This window comes from Oryx dammah, unplaced genomic scaffold, assembly GCF_014754425.2.
Source record: "Oryx dammah isolate SB20612 unplaced genomic scaffold, SCBI_Odam_1.1 HiC_scaffold_25, whole genome shotgun sequence".
Classification (NCBI taxonomy): Eukaryota; Metazoa; Chordata; class Mammalia; order Artiodactyla; family Bovidae; genus Oryx; species Oryx dammah.
The window spans coordinates 96707354-96726279 of NW_024070209.1; the positions used below are offsets into that span (position 1 = coordinate 96707354).

The 18926-nt window shown below is 54.0% G+C and overlaps 2 protein-coding genes across 4 annotated transcripts in view; one reads left to right on the plus strand and one right to left on the minus strand.

The window, feature by feature from the left end:
• RALGPS1 (Ral GEF with PH domain and SH3 binding motif 1) overlaps positions 1–18926 on the plus strand; it is a 295391-nt gene that overhangs the window by 171468 nt on the left and 104997 nt on the right. The window lies entirely within an intron of this gene.
• Positions 1–18926, minus strand: part of ANGPTL2 (angiopoietin like 2) — a 36240-nt gene that overhangs the window by 15287 nt on the left and 2027 nt on the right. Inside the window, exon 2 of the mRNA XM_040225154.1 lies at positions 6569–7434. Coding sequence (XP_040081088.1) covers positions 6569–7385 — 817 coding nt within the window. The 5' untranslated portion in view covers positions 7386–7434. The remainder of the gene's footprint in view (positions 1–6568; positions 7435–18926) is intronic.

Consider the following 18926-nt stretch of genomic DNA (forward strand, 5'->3'; position numbering starts at 1 on the left):
ACATTTGGAAATTAAAAAAAAAAACTATTTTATCTATCACTTAAACATTCCTAGCAAAATTTCTCTCTGTGTGTACAGTAATTTTAACATAAATTATTAGAAAAATCTGGGAAAATCACTTATTCATTTGAAAAAAATGACGTAAAAGCATTCCAGGCCTTGCAGCTTATTGGCTCATCTTGTGATGAGAGACCAGGATCCAATGTTTTTCTTCCTCCAGGGTCATCGCAGGGGCATCTGAAGTGCTGTAGGGGAGGTGGGGTGGTAGTCTCATTGTCCCTGGGGCAGTCTCACGTCTGCCTTCCTTCCTTGATGCTGACCAAGACCACTGGGACTTTTATAACAGTGCTCGACCCACTAGATGCTGAAGTATGATGCTAACTTAATTCTGCCTCCTTTATAGTTTTTTTTCTGGGGGAGCATCCCAGGGTTACAATGCAGTCCACTGCATAAATCCATCAGAGCAATCCTTTCCTGTGACTGGTGAGCTGGCCAGAGAGTTCTGAGCTCCAGGATTTTCTAGATTACATTCATTCTGCCAAGTGCCAAACTGTTGGGATTTCCAGGCCAGAGGATGCCAACTCACCACTTGTAACAATAACAAGTTGATGGTTTATCTCCCAGGGCTGTAAACAGCCTCAGGATTTAGCCAAACGTCCTCCCTGGAACGTGCCTGAGTAACAGAGGAGAGCTTGCTGTGGTGCTCTGCTCCAAGGTACCCCAGGAGGAGAGCACACGTGCTCAATTGCTCCGTTGTGTCTGACTCTCTGTGACCCCGTGGACTGCGATCCGCCAGGCTTGGCTGTCCGTGGGATTTCCCAGGCAACTGGAGCAGATTGTCAGTCCCTTCGCCAAGTGATCTTCCTAACCCACGGATGGAACCCGCATCTCCTGAGCCACCTGGGAAGCCCCAAGAGGAGAGCAGAGAAAGCAAAGCTGGGAGGAAGATGACCCCACTCAAACTCAAGTGACATCTGTTTATAAAGAAGCTAGCAAAGAATGCTCTTTGAAATATCACTGGGTGACGTCGTTACTAATGAATTAGGGAGTCCTATGTTGTTTAACAATAACATTCTAGAAACAAAACAGTGCAGGCTCTGGAGGCAAGAGAGCCGAGCTGGGTTTTCCCGCGGCCTCTGTGACTCCAAAGGCCACGTGCCGGGTGGCCACACCCTCACCATCCTCACAGTGCCTCGCTCCAGCCCTCCACCGGGCCTCTGGCACGTGTGGGACCAGCAGCCCTCACCGGAGCGCCCATTGCTTGACCTCCAGAAGGAGTGGCAGACACGAGTGACCAATCTCGTTCTCTGTTTTAGACCACAACTGAACGTAATATTTCCTGCCTCGTACGTAGGGGGAAATAAAACATAAAGGGAGGGGACTTGCCTGGCGGTTCAGTGGTTAAGAGTTCACGCCTCCAATGCAGGATGCCCAGGTTCGATCCCTGGTTGGAGAACAAAGAGCCCACATGCTGCAGGGTGACGTTAAAATCGCCTTTATCTCTCTGTCTCTCTCTTTGTCTCTCTCTCTCTATATATATAAGAAATCCATCTAGGAAAACAAGTCTTGTTAGGGCTGTCTGTGGCTCCATGGCCGGGGATCATCCGTTGTGAGGGATGGGTGATTTCTATGTGTTCTCTGTGAAGCAGAGTGATTGCCACCTGTTGTGGCCCCAAGAACAAATCATAGCTACTGAATTTTATATATTTAGGGTTACCATATTTAAAGAAGTCAGGACTCCAGACTAGGCATTAGAATGCTGAGTAGAAGTAACCCTGGAGAACTGGCCCAGGCTTGGTATCGATGGCTCCAGCTGGGTCCACTGATGGGGAGTCAGGCGCATCTTGTGTTTTCTGCGGGGGGACTCTCTTGTTTTAGAAACTCTGTAGTATGAGGCTAGCTTAGGTCTACTTCCTTTATCCTGTATTCACAGTGATGATGTCTCTGTTATCAGAACCATGCGAGTTCTAATAACAGACCTCACAAATCTAGCTGATCTTTTACGGGGAGCTGTCTGGAACCCAGTACATGAAGTTGTGATGGAGCATCAGGTCCCAGGCAGCTGGCACTGGAGGTCAAGTCAAGCATCTATATAATGATATCCACATCAGTTTCCCCCAGGCTTTCCATGGCAGTTTCCAGTATCCCAGAGTCGTTAATATGCGACTTGGGTCTGAATTTTGGTTGAGCCAAGGCTGTGTAGTCTTCCCTAAGTTGCTTAACCTCTCTGAACCTTAATATCCTAGAAGTTACAAGTCCTGGGACCAGTGCTGGCTCTGTCACCAACAGACTCCAGAACAAGCAGGCTATGCCAGGGGACCCGAGAGGCTCCTAACAAGCTCCCAAATTTAATGATTTTAAGGTCCATTCTCTATCCACTGAGAAAACAAACCGAGCTGATTATGTTTTCACCGAGCTGGAAATGCCTACTCCTTTTGGTTTTTAAAGATGCATTTTAGACACGGTTTCCCTGTGGCAGCTGGAGGCCACACTCTATTTTCTTCTCTGGTCAGTCCCTAGGATGGCACTGTGGCAGGAGGGCTGGCATGTGCATGGCAGTGCCCAGGCTGGGCTGAGGGGTCGTGTCCTGGGCCTCCCAGGACCACCTTGAGAGCAGGCCAGAGCCGAGGCTCCATGCTGTCCTTTCCTGGGACTTTTAGAGAGTGACCCCTGCAGCCTTCTTCCTCTTTAACAGATCTGACTGACGTGCGTGCACAGGGCATGCAGGTGAGGAAGAGTTCAGGGACTCGTGAGTGTGAGGAAGAGTGGAGGGGAGGGAGGGCAGCAGCTGCCCCTGGACCCCCCTGGCAGAGGGCCATAGGACACACACACACCCCCCGCCCGGGGAAAAGGGCCACAGGCAAGGCCATTTGGCCCAGGTCTCGTCACAAACATCACCCTCATGGAAATGCCCTTAGGTCTGGCCAGACAGAGACAGGACAAAACTCAAGTGAGGCGCCAGGGAAGCCAGGAGCCGGCCTGGGCCTCATCACTCAGGCTCTCAGCGGCCTGGGTCTGGCCTGGGGCCAGCCTGTTACCGTCTGGCCGGGAACAAGCTGGTGAGTGCAGCGTCAGATAAGTGGCCACGGCCGCCTCGGCCCCCCGGGGAGGGGCGTGCTGCGGACCCAGCGGCTGGGACAACGAGATGAGGTGGTGGCTCTGAGTCTGTGGAATGGGATATTTAGAAACTGCCAGGGTGCGAGTGCCGAGGTCCTTAATTGCAGAGGTGTCTGTGGCTGTGTGATGTCCGTGGGCCTAAGGAACTATCAGGCCAGAGCAAAGAGGGAAGTTTCGTCTACACCAGACCCTGCTCCAAGCTCTCAGCACAGGCGCTCGGAGGTCTCTGCTGATTGGCTGGAGAGACCTTCTGCCTTCTCCTCCTGCCTGGCGCAACACCAGGAAAGGGGAGGGCCTGCAGCCTCTGCCCGCCCCTTTCAGCTTCCGCAGCCAGGTGTTTAGTCTGGGGAGGATGGAGGATGTGCCTCATGTGGAAAGCTCAGTGGTCAGATGAGTCACAAGAAAGCAGTTACCAACAATCTGTACCAACATTTGGGAGGGCTTTGCTTAAAAAAAAAAAAAGTTAATTATAGTGCATTCCAATGATCTCCATGATAAAATCACTGCTGTTCCCTCCATGCTGGTGGGCTTCCTTCAGTGGGAGGGAAAGGGGTTGGTCACACCCAGGAGCCTTGGAAAGCACACAGTCTGGACTGAATCATGCATATGAAGAAGCAGTGGAGCTGGGCCACTTGAGGGGCCTAGGATAGGGCCAGCCCCCTGGGTCTTTGCACGGACTTATCTCCACGGGGGACCCCCTCGTAAGTCAGTTGCCCAACTCCTGAGTCCACTTGGTAAGCTCTTACAGATCCTTCAGGAGGCAACACCGCCGTCCCCAACTCTGTGCAGCTTGTCCGTTCTACTGCAGGCAGACTCAGTCAGGCCCCACTGTAGACCTAGTGCGCAGGCCCTCATACGCCCCTCTGTGGTCAGCCAGCGCCCCATAGTGCTACCATGGTGACTGCACAGCCCATGGTTTTCACTGCATTCTGCTTTCAGGTACTTTGCTATGTTGGTCCCAGAAGTTCTCACAGCATTCTGGAAATGTTGGCTTTGCAGGTGCTCCCTCTCAGCGAAATCCCTTGTAAGATCTGAGGTGCTGATTTTGGAGCTGAAAACTGGTAGGCAGCAGACGTGAGGTCGCGAAGAGTCAGACACGACTGAGTGACTAAGCACAGCACACAGCACAGATGGGTTCCAGTACATTCATGAATCTGCCACCTCCCTCCAGACTAAATTCCTGAAGGTTAGGACTGTCATTATCACACAGTCCAGCACTGTGATTGGCAAAGAGGAGGGACTCAGCTGTTGTTGGCTGCCCCTACATGATGTATATCATATGCTTGATTGCATTGAGTTTCCACAGCAACCCTGTGATGTTATGACTCTTGTCCCCATTTTACAGAGGAGAAAAATGAGGCTCAGAAGAGCTAAGTAACTTTCTCACGAGTGAACAGTTAGCAAAAGGTAGACCCTGGATGCAGACTTAGGTCTTTGTTCCTCCACTATGTATCTGCCAGCTTAGTTCAAGCTCAGGAATGTCTTGGGATTGTTGAGTCAGAAACCAGAGGTGCTTAAGCTAGAGGAGATCTGTTGCATAAACACTGAGGTCAGCTTGCCTCCTGTCAGGATTACAGTATTCAGCTGAGCCTTCATTTGGTGCCCATGGGCATGTTTTACCTCTGCGTGTTCGATCAGATGTATTAGCATACTCTGCCCTGTCTCGTGGAACTTCCTGGTAGCTCAGTGGTAAAGGATTCTCCTGCAATGTGGGAGATGTGGGTTCGATCCCTGGGTCGGGAAGATCCCCTGGAAAAGGAAATGGCAACCCACTCCAGTATTCTTGCCTGGGAAATCCCATGGGCAGAGGAGCCTGGCGGGCTGCGATCTGTGGGGTCACGGGAAAGTCGGACTTAGCAACTGAACAACAACAAACAATAAATGAACCAGTCATCAGCTGTAGAATGCAGAGCTAAATATGGACTGTCTTTTATTAATAAATTTCAGTCTCCTCTTTCAAGATAAAGAGACCAAGATCAGAGGAAACTCATAGCTGCCATGTAATGAAACTTACCATGGGCCCAGAACTCTGCTAACCATGTTTTGCAGTATTTCATTTAATCCTCAGGTAGGCACTATTTAAACCCATCACCAGTTAACAGATGGAGAAACTGAGGCTCTGGGGGGCAAAGTGACTTACCTAATGTCCCGGAGCTGATCAGTGGTAAAACCAGAATTTGAACCCAGGTTAGTCTGCTCCAGAACATAAGTCCTCAACCTGCACACCCAGTAGAGGGCTTTGCTGTGAGTACGATGCCTTGCTCCTACATCCCCACCCCCGCCACTCCGCCGCCCCAGACCTGCAGACAGTGCCACCCTTGTCTTTCGCATGGGTCACCCTCCTGCACTCAGGTTCAGTCCCTCTCTGGAATTAGCAAGAAGCTGCTCTTCCCAGTACTGGTGGTTATTTTCAGAAGTGTGAAATAAATGTAAAACAGGATATTTTCAGTAAAAATATCTCCCTGCTTATATAATGAAGTGGTACAAATGTCACTGACTGAAGCAGATACGTGGTTACTTTCTGCAAAGACGGATATAGTCCTCACCCACCCGCCTGTTTGGAAGACTCCTGGGTCCTGGGTGCGTAACCCCGGGAGCTGGACTCATGGTCCCCCGGCCCGGGATGCAGATGCCAAGGGTCCTAGTGCACAGAGGGGTCAGCCCAGCGTTACCGCTGAAAGCCTGAATTCAGACCCAGCGTGAGCAAGTCACTCATCCTCTCAGTTAACCTTCCATAAGGAGCCGCAGGGGTTAAAGAGGTAACATACACTGAAAGTGCCCGGTGCCAGTGTCTGGGTCAAGCTTCAGAACCTACCAACTGCCCCATTCCTCCCCCATCATGATATTCTGAGAATTACCATATTTTAAGATGAAACACGTATTTAAGAGTGTGTGGAATCATCACTGAAAATTCTAGACTGCAGCAGACTGTAGGAAATGTGTGGGCTTTAGAAAGTGCTTCTTCCTAGGGAGGGCAGTAGGCCTCTCCCTACCACGTGTTCATCCTACTTCTACTGTGATAACACTTTCTCTTCCTCTGGTCTGTTGTTTCTTCCATGAGCATTCACTGAATGCCAGTTCTGTGCCAGGCACATTAGGAACACTCATAGGAGCACTCATCCTATCTAGTAGCACAGAGCACCTCACGCAGAGCCCAGAGAACTCACGCCTGGGGTTTTTCCTAGCAGAAGCCAGAAAGTATTTGCTGTCTTCCAACACTTCCGTTTCCCGGTTCTACCTTGGGGCTTCCATCTGAGGACCGTGGCCACCCTCTCACCCTGCCGGCTCCAGCAGCTTGGCCCCAGGGACCGCTGGGGAATTGCACAAGCCTTTGGCCTGGCTTCAGCTTGCCGCTATTCCTCCCCCGCTTGCGGTCACAGCCAAGAGAGGCCCGGTGCCCAGGTCTGAGGCCCAGATGTTGCGGGTCTCCGCAACGTCGGGAAGGACTTACCCGACGGCTTGTCTGTGGAGGACGGGAGGCTGGTGAGGGTGGGCATGGTGGGCAGAGGGGGCGGCAGCACCTTCAGGTTCTGGTCGCTTTGGATCTCGTTGGTGGAGATCTGGTTGATGATGCGGTTGTAGGGGGGCGGCTGGTAGACGCGGGGCGGGGTGGCGGGGGGCGGCTGGGGCACGGGCCGGGCGGCGGGCACCCGCTGGCAGTGCTCCTCCAGCTGGGCAATGATCTCGGACTGATTGTGGGCCAGCGTGGCCAGGTGCTGGTACTTGTGCTCCAGGTCCTTGTACTTGCTGGCCAGCTGCAGCATGTCAGCCGTCTGGTTGAGGATGCGGTTCTCCAGCTGCGAGAGCTCGAGCGCGTTGTCCCGCTTGCGGATGATCTCGTGCAGGAGCTGCATGTAGAGCTGGGTGACGCGCGAGTTCATGTTGCGGCTCTCCTTGCGCAGCAGCTTCACCTCGCTCACGATGCCGCCGTCCACCTCCACCAGCTGCTGCAGCGTCTCGATCTGCCGCTTCTGCTTGAGCAGCTCGTTGTTGAGCAGCTCCAGCTCCTGCTTGTGCACCCTGTTCTCCAGGAGCACCTCGGGCTCCTTGGAGTTGACGCAGATGGCACCCGTGACCCGCTGCTGGGGCACGATGAAGGTGTAGGTGCACTTGTCCGGGGACTCGCCGGCCCGCTTGTACCTGTTCAGGTAGACGAACTCGCCGGGTGAGCCCTCCTCGGTGCCCTCCACGCCATCCTTCTGGCTCGCCGCTGCTCCCAGGGCAGCCAGCAGGCCCAGCCACCAGCACGTCACGCACAGCGGCCTCATGGTCCTTGCACACCAGGGGTTCGTCTTTGCGAGCAGAGTCTACGAAACTCTGAAAGTAAACAGAGGAGCAGACTCAGTAATGGTTATGTCACGGCCGGCGGCCGGTGCCACAGATGAGCTCAGCCTTCTCGCTGGGCAGCTGTTTCCAAAAACGCTGCTTCAGGAGGCAGCCCTTCTGGGAGCTGCGGGAGGGGACAGGAGGCCTGGCAGAGGCGGAAAAGATTCGGGAGGGGACCGGGGCATGTGCAAGGCAGCAGGCCGAGGCCCCACCACTCCTGGGGCCAACCAGTGCCCGCAGCCCTCTCGTCGAGCACCTGGCCTGGAGCCCAAGAACCATAGGAGGGCAGCTTGAAGCTGGGAGGGGAGGCAGAGGAAGGCTTGGCCTGTCTCTCTCCTCCTCTGCCTCAGACTGTTAAGTCTCCCGCTGGACGTGCCCTTTGTAATACCCATCACGCATGAGATGAATCTGAACTCTGTGTGATCTCTTCATGGATCCGTGCTCCCTGAGGGCCAGCACTGTATCTGTTTCCATCCTGTATCCTCAGGACGCTGCACTTAAGTGAACGATCCGCTAGATGTGGTGTGGGACGTGTTCGGTTTGTAGTGGACAACATCCGTGGAAAGATGTGTCCAGTCACGTGGCTTCAGTCTGTGTGTTAGCCGAGCTGCAGAGCAGACGACTGAGCCCTGCACCTAGTTTCAACAGGCAGTACCCACACTGTCCCCACCATTGCAACATGGTTTAGCCAGGTGGGAGCAGGAAAGAGACACGTGTCACCAGATTGGTTTCAATTCTGTTCTTAGACCACTTGTTCCTTCCCCAGATGTCCATGGAACACCTGGGGTGTGCCAAGCAGTGTGCTGGCTACTGGAGGTGCAGCTGCAAACAGGACAGAGCCAGCCCTGCCCTCAGCGGGCTTACCCGTCATCTCAGAACCCCTGAGTGCCAGGAGGCAGACGTGGTGAATGTGATGGGAGGGTAGAATGGGGAACTGACCTAGCCAGAGGGGTCAAGAAAGCTTCCCTGAGAAAGTGACCTTCGTGCTGACCCCAGAGAGATGAGGAGAAGCAAGCCAGGCCAAGAGGGAGGGGACGGACGTGCGTAGCTCACTCCTCTGCCTGCTCAAGGACGTGGCTCTGGCCACTCTTCCCCAGCTCCCTGGCGTGATCACTTTTTCCCTATGATCATGATTTCTTTCAGCTTAAAGAAAATCCTCTCTTGACCTCATGTCCCTTCTCCAGCTACTGTTCCATTTCTCTGCTCCCCTTTTTAGCAAAACCCTCTGAAGAGTTGCCCACACCCTCCCCCACCATTTCCAGAAAGTTCTCTCTTGAGCTCATTCCCATCAGGCCTGCCCCCTCCCCTCAGTTCCGAGTGTCCTGGACAGGATCACCAGGGGCCTCTCTTCCCAGACCAAAGGCTCAGTTCCTGGTCCTCGCGGATGTTTCGCCTCTCAGCACTGCCGGCCGTGGCAGATCACTCCCTCCTGAGACTTCCTTCCCCAAACTCCACCCTTTCCTCTCATCTCACTGGCTACTCCCCAGTCTCCTTTGCTGGTTCACCCCCCCACCCCCAGCCCAGTCCTATCCTGGGTGGGGAGGGGGTGGCAGGGGTCAGTCCTCAGACGTCTTCTGTGATCATCTTGGGTGATCTTGTTCAGTCTAGTCTGAGGACTTCCCCCTGCCCCTCTGAGTCCAGACTCATATGTCTAACTGCCTCTTTGACATATGGGCATCTCAGCCATAACTTATCCAGAAATGAATTCCTGGGGTTCCCCGAGTCTCCATCCCAACCTGTTCATCCCAGTTTTCCCTACGTTAGCAAATGGTGACTCTGTTCTCAGCCAACAAACTTGAAGTCGTCCTTGACTCCTTTCTTCCCATCATACCCCACATCTGAGTCACCACCAGATTATCACAGCAATATCCTGGGACTATTCTCAGGATCCTATGGCTTCTCCCCGCCTCCCCTGATACAGCCCACCTTCACGTCTCGCCTGGACCAGACTGGTCTCACTGCTCCTATCCTCGTCTTTACAGGCTGTCCTCAACCCAGCAGCCAGAGTGAACCTTTTAAAAAAGTCAAATCAGGTCAGTCTGGTGCTTAAAGTGCTCTGGTGGCTCCTCGTCTTGGAGAAGCAGCTAACAGGTCTCTAAGGCCCCCCGCTCTGGCCCTGTTTCCTCCCTGACCTCATCTCCAACTCCTCTCATCCTCACTCACATGCTCCAGCCACGCTGGCCTCCTGGGTGTTCTTCAGGCTCGCCGACGGCGAGGGCCCTCTACACTTGCCCCAGTCCAGAACACTCAGCCGCCTCCTTGATGCGTGCTCCCTCATTGCTCTCAGGTCTTTGCTGAAATAATCGCCTTCCCAGTGACACTTTCCCGGCTTACTTAAAATTGTGACCTCGCCACCTTCCCCCTCCAGAGTCCCTGTCACCATCAGACATGTGGTGTCTGTCTACCCATGCCTGTGAACGAAAGCTCTCTGAGGGCAGGGGGCTTGCCTGTTTTCATCACTGCTCCCCCACCCCCTGCCCCCACAGTGCCTAACACAGGAGCTCAGTGAATATTTGTACGCTGAATGAAAAGCCACATCTACCAACAGTCGCCATGCAGTGGGGAGTGCTAGGAAGAGGGGCACGCAGGGCCAGAGGAGCCCAGGGCAAGTGACTGCCTGAGGGTGTGGGGACGTGCACAGGAGACCATGAATCACATCTATTACTACCATCGCTAACATCCACTTCCTGAGTGCCTGTCGTGCACCTCACCCTGCACTCAACGTTTTGCAAGGGTTTTCTGCTTCATTGAATTCTCACAATGTCTTTTTGGTAGATACCATTGTTATTTCCATTTTACAGATGAGGAAACCGAGGCTCTGCAAGGCTAAGTGACTTGCTTAAGCTCGCGCAGCTGGAAGGTAGCAGAACCAGGACTCAGCCCTAGCCTTATGTACTCAAACCTTCAACTCTTAATGACTACGTAGAAATTTTCTTAATCTGGTTTCTAGTAGTAAAGTCACGACTTTCTGATTTCATGATAGTTTACACTAAAATAACAACCACAACCCAGAACCAGAAGGTTTTGTCTTCCCCAGACCGCTTTGGGGGTTTCTCTGGTGGGCAGCCTGGACAGCGGGAGGTTGCAAGACAGATCCTGTGCTCCCCAGGGCCACAATGAGCTGTTTTCCACTTGACTGGGAAAGCCCCAGCTTGGTTCCGAAGGCCAGTCCAGGCCTTTTGGGCCAGGCAGAGAAAGGTGTTAGGAGCCTCTGGCTTGGGTTGGACTGTGAGGTTAGGGCTGCAGTGACGTTGGTGGAAACCGGGCTGAGTTTGTGAGTGTTTGCCTAGTTTCCAAGCTCTTTAGCTGCTCCTGTGCCTGGGCCACACCCGACCCACAACAATGGGGAGGAGCCGCCCTCTCAGCCTGGGCGGCTCACCTGCCTCTCTCTGCTCTGTGATGCTGATGGCGGATGCCAGCGAGGGCTCCCCTTGGCCAAAAAACTGCCACGGTCCCAGGAGACAACTTGGCTCCAGGCCTCGAGACCTGGCAGGTGGCAGTGTTTACCATTGAGTCCTCTCCCCTCCCAAGTGTGGGCTCGCACGGCTTCCCTGGGCAAAGCTCTGTGCCCCTTGACTTAAGATCCTGAAGGCAGAGCCTCTTGTATGAGATGGGGTGATCCAGCCCCTCTTCCACACTTGGTGGGGGCCACGGAAGTGCTTCTAAAACTAGAGGTGAAGGTGTCATGATAGCCGTGTGAGAGCGCCAGCTGAGCCGCACGACAGCATGTCATGTGCCAACACACACTCACGGGCTGTGTGTCCAGCACACGCACCATCTCCTTGGGTGCTACTGTTCCCCACCCGCTGCCCAGGAGATCCCACGACCAGCTGTCTCATTTCACAGAGCAGGGCCTTGTCCTATGTAGCAGAGCTGGGCCTGCCCAAGAGGTCTGTCTGGTCTCACCTCCCAGCCCAGTGGTTAGACTGGTCCTGGTTGTCACGGTGTCCCTAGCCTCTCACACGGCGCTGGGCACAGAGCAAGGAGCCTCCAGACGAGCAGACGCAGTCAGAGACTATGCAGTCTTTAAAGAGCATTTCTTACAGTTGTTCGATTAAAAAAAGAACCAAACTTGATGGTTAACACTCGTTCAGTTTTTAGGTTCACAAGGCCCCTCGCGTAACATATTATCTCATGGAATCACCACGACATTTGGAGCTGCCCATTTTGAGGGTGAGGAAACTGAAGCCCAAGAGGGTGTCAGGTAGCTTGCTCCCTGTTGCATTGCTGCTGGTGGGAACAGTCGTGAAGCTGCACAATTTGGGGTCTTACTGTCACATTTCCACGAGGCATGGGCTTGGCAGGAGTGACATGGAGCCAGGCAGGTTACAAGAAGGATGGGAAGGAACCAGGGCACTGTCTCAGGGAATCCAGTGAGACTGGTTCCCTCCAGGTTTATAAAGGGGGCCACCAGCACCCAGAAGGCTAAGTGATTTGCTGGGAGCACATGGCAGACAAGAGCCTGTCAAGAGCTGGGGTCAGCCTGACACGAAGGGCTGTGCCCCCTCTGGCTTAGAGTAATTGACTTTCCTTCAAGGTTCCAGCCCCCTTCCTTAGGTTTTTGCAAGTTTGGCAGGTCTTAATGGGCAGTAATGAGTTTGCTTACTTTTGCTCTCTTGGTATTTATTCAACTAATTGCATCCCAAGAGAAGGAACTGCCCCCCACCCCAACCCCCAGCATTCCAACTGTCTTAGGCCCGGAGAAGAACTCGACTCTAATCAAAGAGATGCTCCTCAGTTTCTTCCTACGACCAACAGAGGAAAGCAAATCCAACTGTTTTCCTTGGCTTCAAAAGGAAAATAAAAGCGATTCTTGAAATTGCTTTTCCACATTGTATTGTGAGGAGTTTCCATTATGCATGGGTTTCCCTCCCCACAAGCGGGGCCCGGTGTGACCGAGCCACGTGACGGGCTCTGCGCGCAGGGAGGCCACCTCCCCAAGGGCTTGGGTCCCACCCAGCCTCCGGTGGGCAGCTCTGAGCGTCCCTGCTTGGTCTGCTGTGGCGGGGCCACACACCGTGGTCCACGTCCCCTTTAGCACCGCAGCTCAGGTGGGGGGCCACTCTGTGGGAAGAACTGTTTCCATGAGACAGAGTTGTGGGTCCTACCCTGCGGCAAAAGCTACTTTCCTGAGGTCATCTTGTGAGTTCTCACCGCAAAGGGTAGGAATAAGACAATTTCAAAAATAATAGTGACAGCCAATATCACTGTGACCCAAACACTTTATAAGCACTGCCTCACTTCATCCTACCAACAGGCCTGGGAGGGAAGCTGTTATTTCAGGGTGGTCATGCCTGGTGACCCAGGTTGTGTACTATGCAGCTGTAGGGAGCACAGCTCACATTCATAGTCTTTGTAGTTTTGTATATTTAAATCACAGCAGTGTTCTAATTCTCACAAAGATGCTTTTAAGACTAATGGCAGAGCTGACAGTTGTTCCTGTTGCAGGCAAGGAAGCTATTAAGATTCAAAGTCCATGAGTCATTTTGTCCTAAGTCATCAGCTTAGCCAAGTAGCCGTTGGTAACAGAATCCCAATATACATCTGTGTTGAATGTATAAAAGTGACAGGGAAACTCAAGAGAGATTGTTCCCTGACAGCCACACCCCCTCTAAGGCAAGGAGGAGAACAGGAGAGCTCTTGGGACCCCCAGGACTTCTGACCTCAAATTGAATCAGCTCTCAGGATGGTGTTTCATCATTAGTCCATGTTGAATTCCTGGCTGGGGGCTCACAGAGCCTGTCCCTCTGTCCCCAGCCTGCCCTGCCCCATCACTCTGTGATCACAGATAGAAGCCAGGTAGGAGTCCTGGCCAGAGGCCCTGCAGGAGGCCTGGGCAGGGGGCCTCTGCCAAGGCAGCAAGGGCATCTGGAACTGCCCCCTGGCCCAGTGCCCAGCTGGCCCCTGACAGGAAGCCGGGAACTTGAGCTGTGCTTGAGTGAGCTTGGTGGACCCGAGCATGAATCATGATGTTAAACCAGCATCAGGACAGAAAAGGAAAAAAAAAAAACACAAAACTTCAAAGTTGACAAACGGTTTTTCCTGCTAAAGCTGGTTATGGGATACATGATGTGTCAGTCAGGTAGTACCAAACCAATTGGTAGTCTGGGATGACAGAGGGATCCAGATAAAGGAATATTCCAGAAGATACTGCCCTAGAGGGCCCAGCTGACCACATGACCAATGGGATAGATAATAACAGCTGTCATTTATTTGTTATAGACTTTGGGTGTGCTCAGCCGTGCTCTACCTCATTGACAACCTTATGAACAGAGGACTGGGCATGCTGGTTGGCCCCCCCTGAGGCCTGTTGTCTTATTAATTATTAATAGCACCCCATTTTATTCTCACAAGTGTCCTCATTGGGTAATAAACTATTTGGTCCCTTACCTAGGAGACAGGCATTATTATCAGCATTTGTAGTAGAAGAAACCCAGGTCCAGAAACGTTAGGTCACTTGCCTAAGGTCCCTTGAAGGAAACATCGGGACTGGGAAACCCATGTCAACTGCAAGGTCTGTGCCTTCACTTCTATCAAGAGCATCTCTCCAACCCGTGTGAATAATAGGTGCCTGTCTGTTTGCTTAACGGCTGGGATGCAGATTCCCTCTTAGTCATTCTTGACTGACAAAGTAGAAATGGCTTTCAGATCAGCACAAGGGTGAGTCTTGTTGGATAGTAGAAACAGCTGCTTGATCATCCAAGTGGTGAGACCCCAAAGTGGACACCTAGAATGCGCAGCAGTGTCCTCACCTTAGAAACCCTGGGGAAGGAACTATGCACCGCTTGTCCTGGTGATTCACCGCCAGCCTGGAGGCCAGGGAGGGAATAACCACATCTCCAACTGCCGTCCCCTCCCAGCCCAGGAGCCTGTGAATCATCCCCGCCAGAAGGCAGTGCGGGCACCCGGGGGTCTGGAGCTGATTGCCAGACCCTGCCAGTCCAGCTCTCATAAGACCTTCGAATGAACCGTCTGTCCAGCCAGCCAGCCCTCCATCCGTTTAGCCTTCTGAGCCAACCAGCCATCGTTTGTTGCTACAGTCAGGGTCCAGCCCTGTCCTGGGTGCTGGGAACACGGGCTCACGCCCGAGAACCAGGAAGTGTAGGACTGTACAGATTTGCTGGGAAGAGCGGCAGTGGAGGGTCAAACCTGCCTGACACGGTTGCCTCTGGTGCATTGCTGGCTCCAGGGCAGGGCTGAGCTCATGCAGGAGGTGGGTTGTGGTCATCCTGTGAGGTCATCGTGTTAGGAGAGGATGTGGTTCCGGATCGGGGAGCGGGTTGCCTTTGCCGGGAGACAAGGATGCCGCTGTTCCTTTTCCATAGCACATTATTTTGGAGCCATCTTGAAAGACCCCAAAGCCTGCACACTGATGCCTCAGGTACCAAGAGCTCCAGCAGCAGAGCAGAGGCGGAGAGCTGCAGAACCATTTCGGAGCCCAGCTCCTGAGTTGGCTGCCGCATTTCCGGCCGTGCCTCGTGTGCTCTGGGGCCTTGGATCTGGGGGGACAGATCCAAGAGAGCCAGGGAGCAGCCAGGGGCTGGGTGGACAGCGGTGCCCTGGGGCGGCTTCCCAGGAAATCCACACCTTGCCTGGGGCTGCTCTTCCGGCCAGGCTGAGTGGCCGGCCCCATGACCACCTCGGCCCTGTTGCAGGGCCCATCCCCAGCACGGGGACAATGAGCACGTTGTGCCTCCGTCCCCGATCCCAGCAACTCTGTAAGGCAGGGGCCGTGATAATCCCCGTTTCACAGATGAGGAAACAGAGATAAGGGTGGAGCCTTGCCCAGACCTCAGAGCTCCCAAGTAGTGGAGCTGGGCTTGGAACAGATGTGTTGACTCCAGAGCCAGCTTCCTTACCCACACGGGCCTTGCTGGCCTGCCTACTGCTCCAGGCCTATCTTTCTACACCTCACAGCCTCACAGGCCTCGTCAGTGTCCTGCTGGAAGGCAGAGCCTGTGTTGTCCTGCCTCCCTGCCCCTGCTCGTGCTGTTCTTTCTGCCTCGGCACCTTCCCCATGTCCCGCCTGCCTTGCTCGTTGACCTTCTCGGTGAAGCCGGCCATTCTTGGGGAGGGGCCCCCTCTCTCCTCCAGCTTCCAGGAGCAGCCCTGGCTGCTTCTGTCACAGCACCGGAGATCTAGCTCGTCATCTGGTTCTCTGCCCAGACTATGGGCTTCTTAAAAGTGAGGTCTCAGGGTGGTTTCCCCCTCTGAATACCCAGTAGCCAGGATGGCACCTGGGTTACTGAACAGGAAATTCAAGGCATTCCCTCAATGAACAAACTTCCTGAGCATTTCTCTGGTGCCAGCCACTGTGTTGGGGACCAGATAGAGCAGGAGCAAGGGAGATGGCCTGCCCTCAACAGGCCACAGGAGTAGGTGAGACAGAGAGCGGGTGCTGGTGACACTGGGTATCAGGCCCCCCACAGGGCGGTTCAGGGGCCTGGGAGCACAGCCGGGCTGGAGCACTGTGGCAGCTGGAGGCAAGAGGCTCGTTTGTCAGGGTCTGCGGCTCCCTCCTTCCTTCCCTCCCTCTTTCATTCATTCAGATCCCTTCTCTGAGAGATTCCACCGTCTGCTCACAAAGGCTGGAAGTGGACCATCTCCAGCAGGACTTCGGTCATTCCTGGAGCCGGGCGGGTCCTCAGGCATCTCTCAGAGACAAGAACCAAGTTCCTTCTGGGCTTTCCTGAGGTGGTCTTGGGTGTGCCTTTCTGGGGGACGCTGGGGGGCTCTGGGGCTGCTGGCCTCTAGAAAGGCTGGTTTCTCCAGAGCGTAGACCCGACACAATAGCTTGATTGTGAGAGGCCTGGCTCCCCCCACCCAGCACGTTAACACGTCTGTGATCAGAGTGTGTGCTTATAGTTGATGTGTACGTGTAACAGGACATTGTAGCATTTTAGCGTGCCCCCCACCCACAAGGCTGTTATTAAGGCAGTCATATGGCTTGGAGTTGTGTGGGAATGTGGTTTTTGTCACAGAAACTACCCTCAGAACGAGGTTCTGCTGTGACCCTTCTACCACTGCAAACTGCTTGCTGCCAGGATCTGAATGACCCCTCTATTTGGGGTGTTTTATATAAATTCACAAAAAAAGAAATGCTATTCAATGAATTGATTCATTCTTGAGATTCCCGCAGTGTGTTTGTCCAGGCTGGCAGTGGGCTGGGGCGGGATGGGCCCAGATCTGGGTTTGAATCCTCGCTTTTTTGGCTCGCCGGTGCAGAGACCGTGGCAGAGGCGCTGCACCCTCTGACCCTCAGTTTCCTCTTCTGTAAAATGGGACAGTACCGCTCATCTCACAGGTCTCTCTCAACACCACATGCCTCCTCCCTACGAGTCTCCCACTGCTGTGAATTAGATTCACCTTCTGCCTCTTGCCACTGGGCTGTAGGCTCAGGCAAGTAGAACCCCTCCTCCCCCATCTGACTGCTCTCAATTGAGATGGGTTTGGGTGAAGTGGGCTGTGACTCAGAGAGAGGCCAGAAGCTGAATGTGCTTGCCTTGGGCGGGGCTGCTGCCTGCTCTGTTTGTTCTACTGGAGCTGCCAGTCGCAGCTCCCGGGTCTTTTCTCGGGAATTGTTCAAGTGTGGCCAGTGCAGGCCCTGAAGACCCGAGCTCGGGTTCTGCAGCCCTTGGAGTCTCTAAGCAGGGACTCGGGAAACGGTCCCTGGATGACTGGGGGCCCAAGGCTCTGCCCTGAGCTAGTGCAGTTCCATGGTGCTGCCGTGAAGGGTGGTGGGGGGTGGTGAGGGGCAGCCACACAGATCACCAGGTGTTCAGGGTTCAGAGCTAAGACAGCCTGGCTTGGAATCTGGTCCCACCTCTCGTTACCTGTACCACCACAAGCACGCTGTGTAGCCATGATGAGGCTCAGTTGCAAGAGGGGTGGTGATGAGGCCTGTACTGTCTCAGACGTAGACTTCTAGGACAGATGGCGCACCCGAATTGGGTGAGCACATGGCTTTCAGAGGTAGTGGTACAGCGTCTCTAGAACACCAGCCAAACCAAAAGCCGTGAGACGCTTTGAACAGGCCAGTGAAGTGAGGTGGGGAAAGGCATGGCCTGCGGAGCCACACCGACCAGTTCAAGTCCCACAGAATCAACTGTCTGCCCTTGGTGCTCAGGTTGCTCACCGTCTCTGAGCCTTTGTTTTGTCCTCTGTCAAATGGGACGCTAAAACTGAAACCTACCTCCTGAGGTTGTAGCACGGATGAAATGAGATATGTGTGTGCCTTACTTAGCCCAGTGGTACTTAGTAAATCACGGTGGGATGGAGGAGTGGAGGAAGAGATGGCTTAGTTGCTCTTTCCAGTAGGTTGTAGCGAAAACCCCTCCTGGACCATGTGCTTCACACACCTTTGCCTGCCTTTACTGAGTAATGAATAGCTCACTCATATTAGGCCCATGAGGTCAATCAGAGCCTCTGCTTGGCCCAAGCTGTCCAGGTGGCGCTAGTGATAAAGAACCTGCCTGCCAACGCAGAAGACATAAGAGACTCGGGTTCAGTCCATGGGTTGGGAAGATCCCCTGGAGGAGGGCATAGCAACCCACGCCTGTATTCTTGCCTGGAGAATTCCGTCAACAGAGGAGCCTGGCCGGCCATAGTCCAAAGGGTCACAAAGAGTCAGACACGACGGAAGTGACTTAGCACACACGCACGCCCGGAGAGCAGAGTGAGCCGCTATGGATCCAGGGTTAAGCCTGGAAACCTGCAGCTTCCTCAGCCCCAGAGGCCGTGTGCTGGAGAGGTGTCTGTTCAATGCCAGCTTTTCCAAATGCTTCCAAGAGTTCAGGGACCACTGAGAGCTCTGGGGCCACAGGAGGGAAGCCACTGTCCTGGGCTAAGATGCACCATTGTTGGCCGGTATGAAGTCCACTGGACTTGGCCATCTTGTGGACAGATTGGTGATTGGGGTGGAGACTGGGGGAGGGGCCGCTGCCTCTCCTTTGCAACCCAAGGACAGGCCTGGCATTGGTCCTCCTGCTGTGGACCCTGGAGCAGTGCGGCGGTAGCTCACTTGCCTCGCCGGCTGGTTCAGGCGAGAGGACCAGTGGGCAGGGGAACAGTGCCCTGCAAGGGGTAGGATGCTCTTCCTGTAGGGGTGGGATCAGAAGCACCCGTGGTCCTTTTGTTGGTACATCTGCACTCCTCCTCCCTGTGAACTTCCAGGACTTGGACATGTGGCCCCAACATGAAGCCCCCCTCCACAGGCTCCTGGGAGGCCCCCCAGTGTGGGTGGAGGTAGTGGTCATAGCCTTGGCTGGGCCTTTCGGAACTTCCTGACAACCCCAGCAGGACGTGTCCAGAGTTCGGGTCTCTGTTCTTCCCTCTGTGATTCTAATAGTTATGGCTTGTAATACTCAGAGGTTTTCTGAGGCTTTGCCACTCACCAGGCACTGTGCTAAGGCCTTCCGGGTCATGCTCCTGTGCTCCTTCTGGAGAGTAATGGTGTGTGGCTCAGAGTGCTGGCTCAGACACTG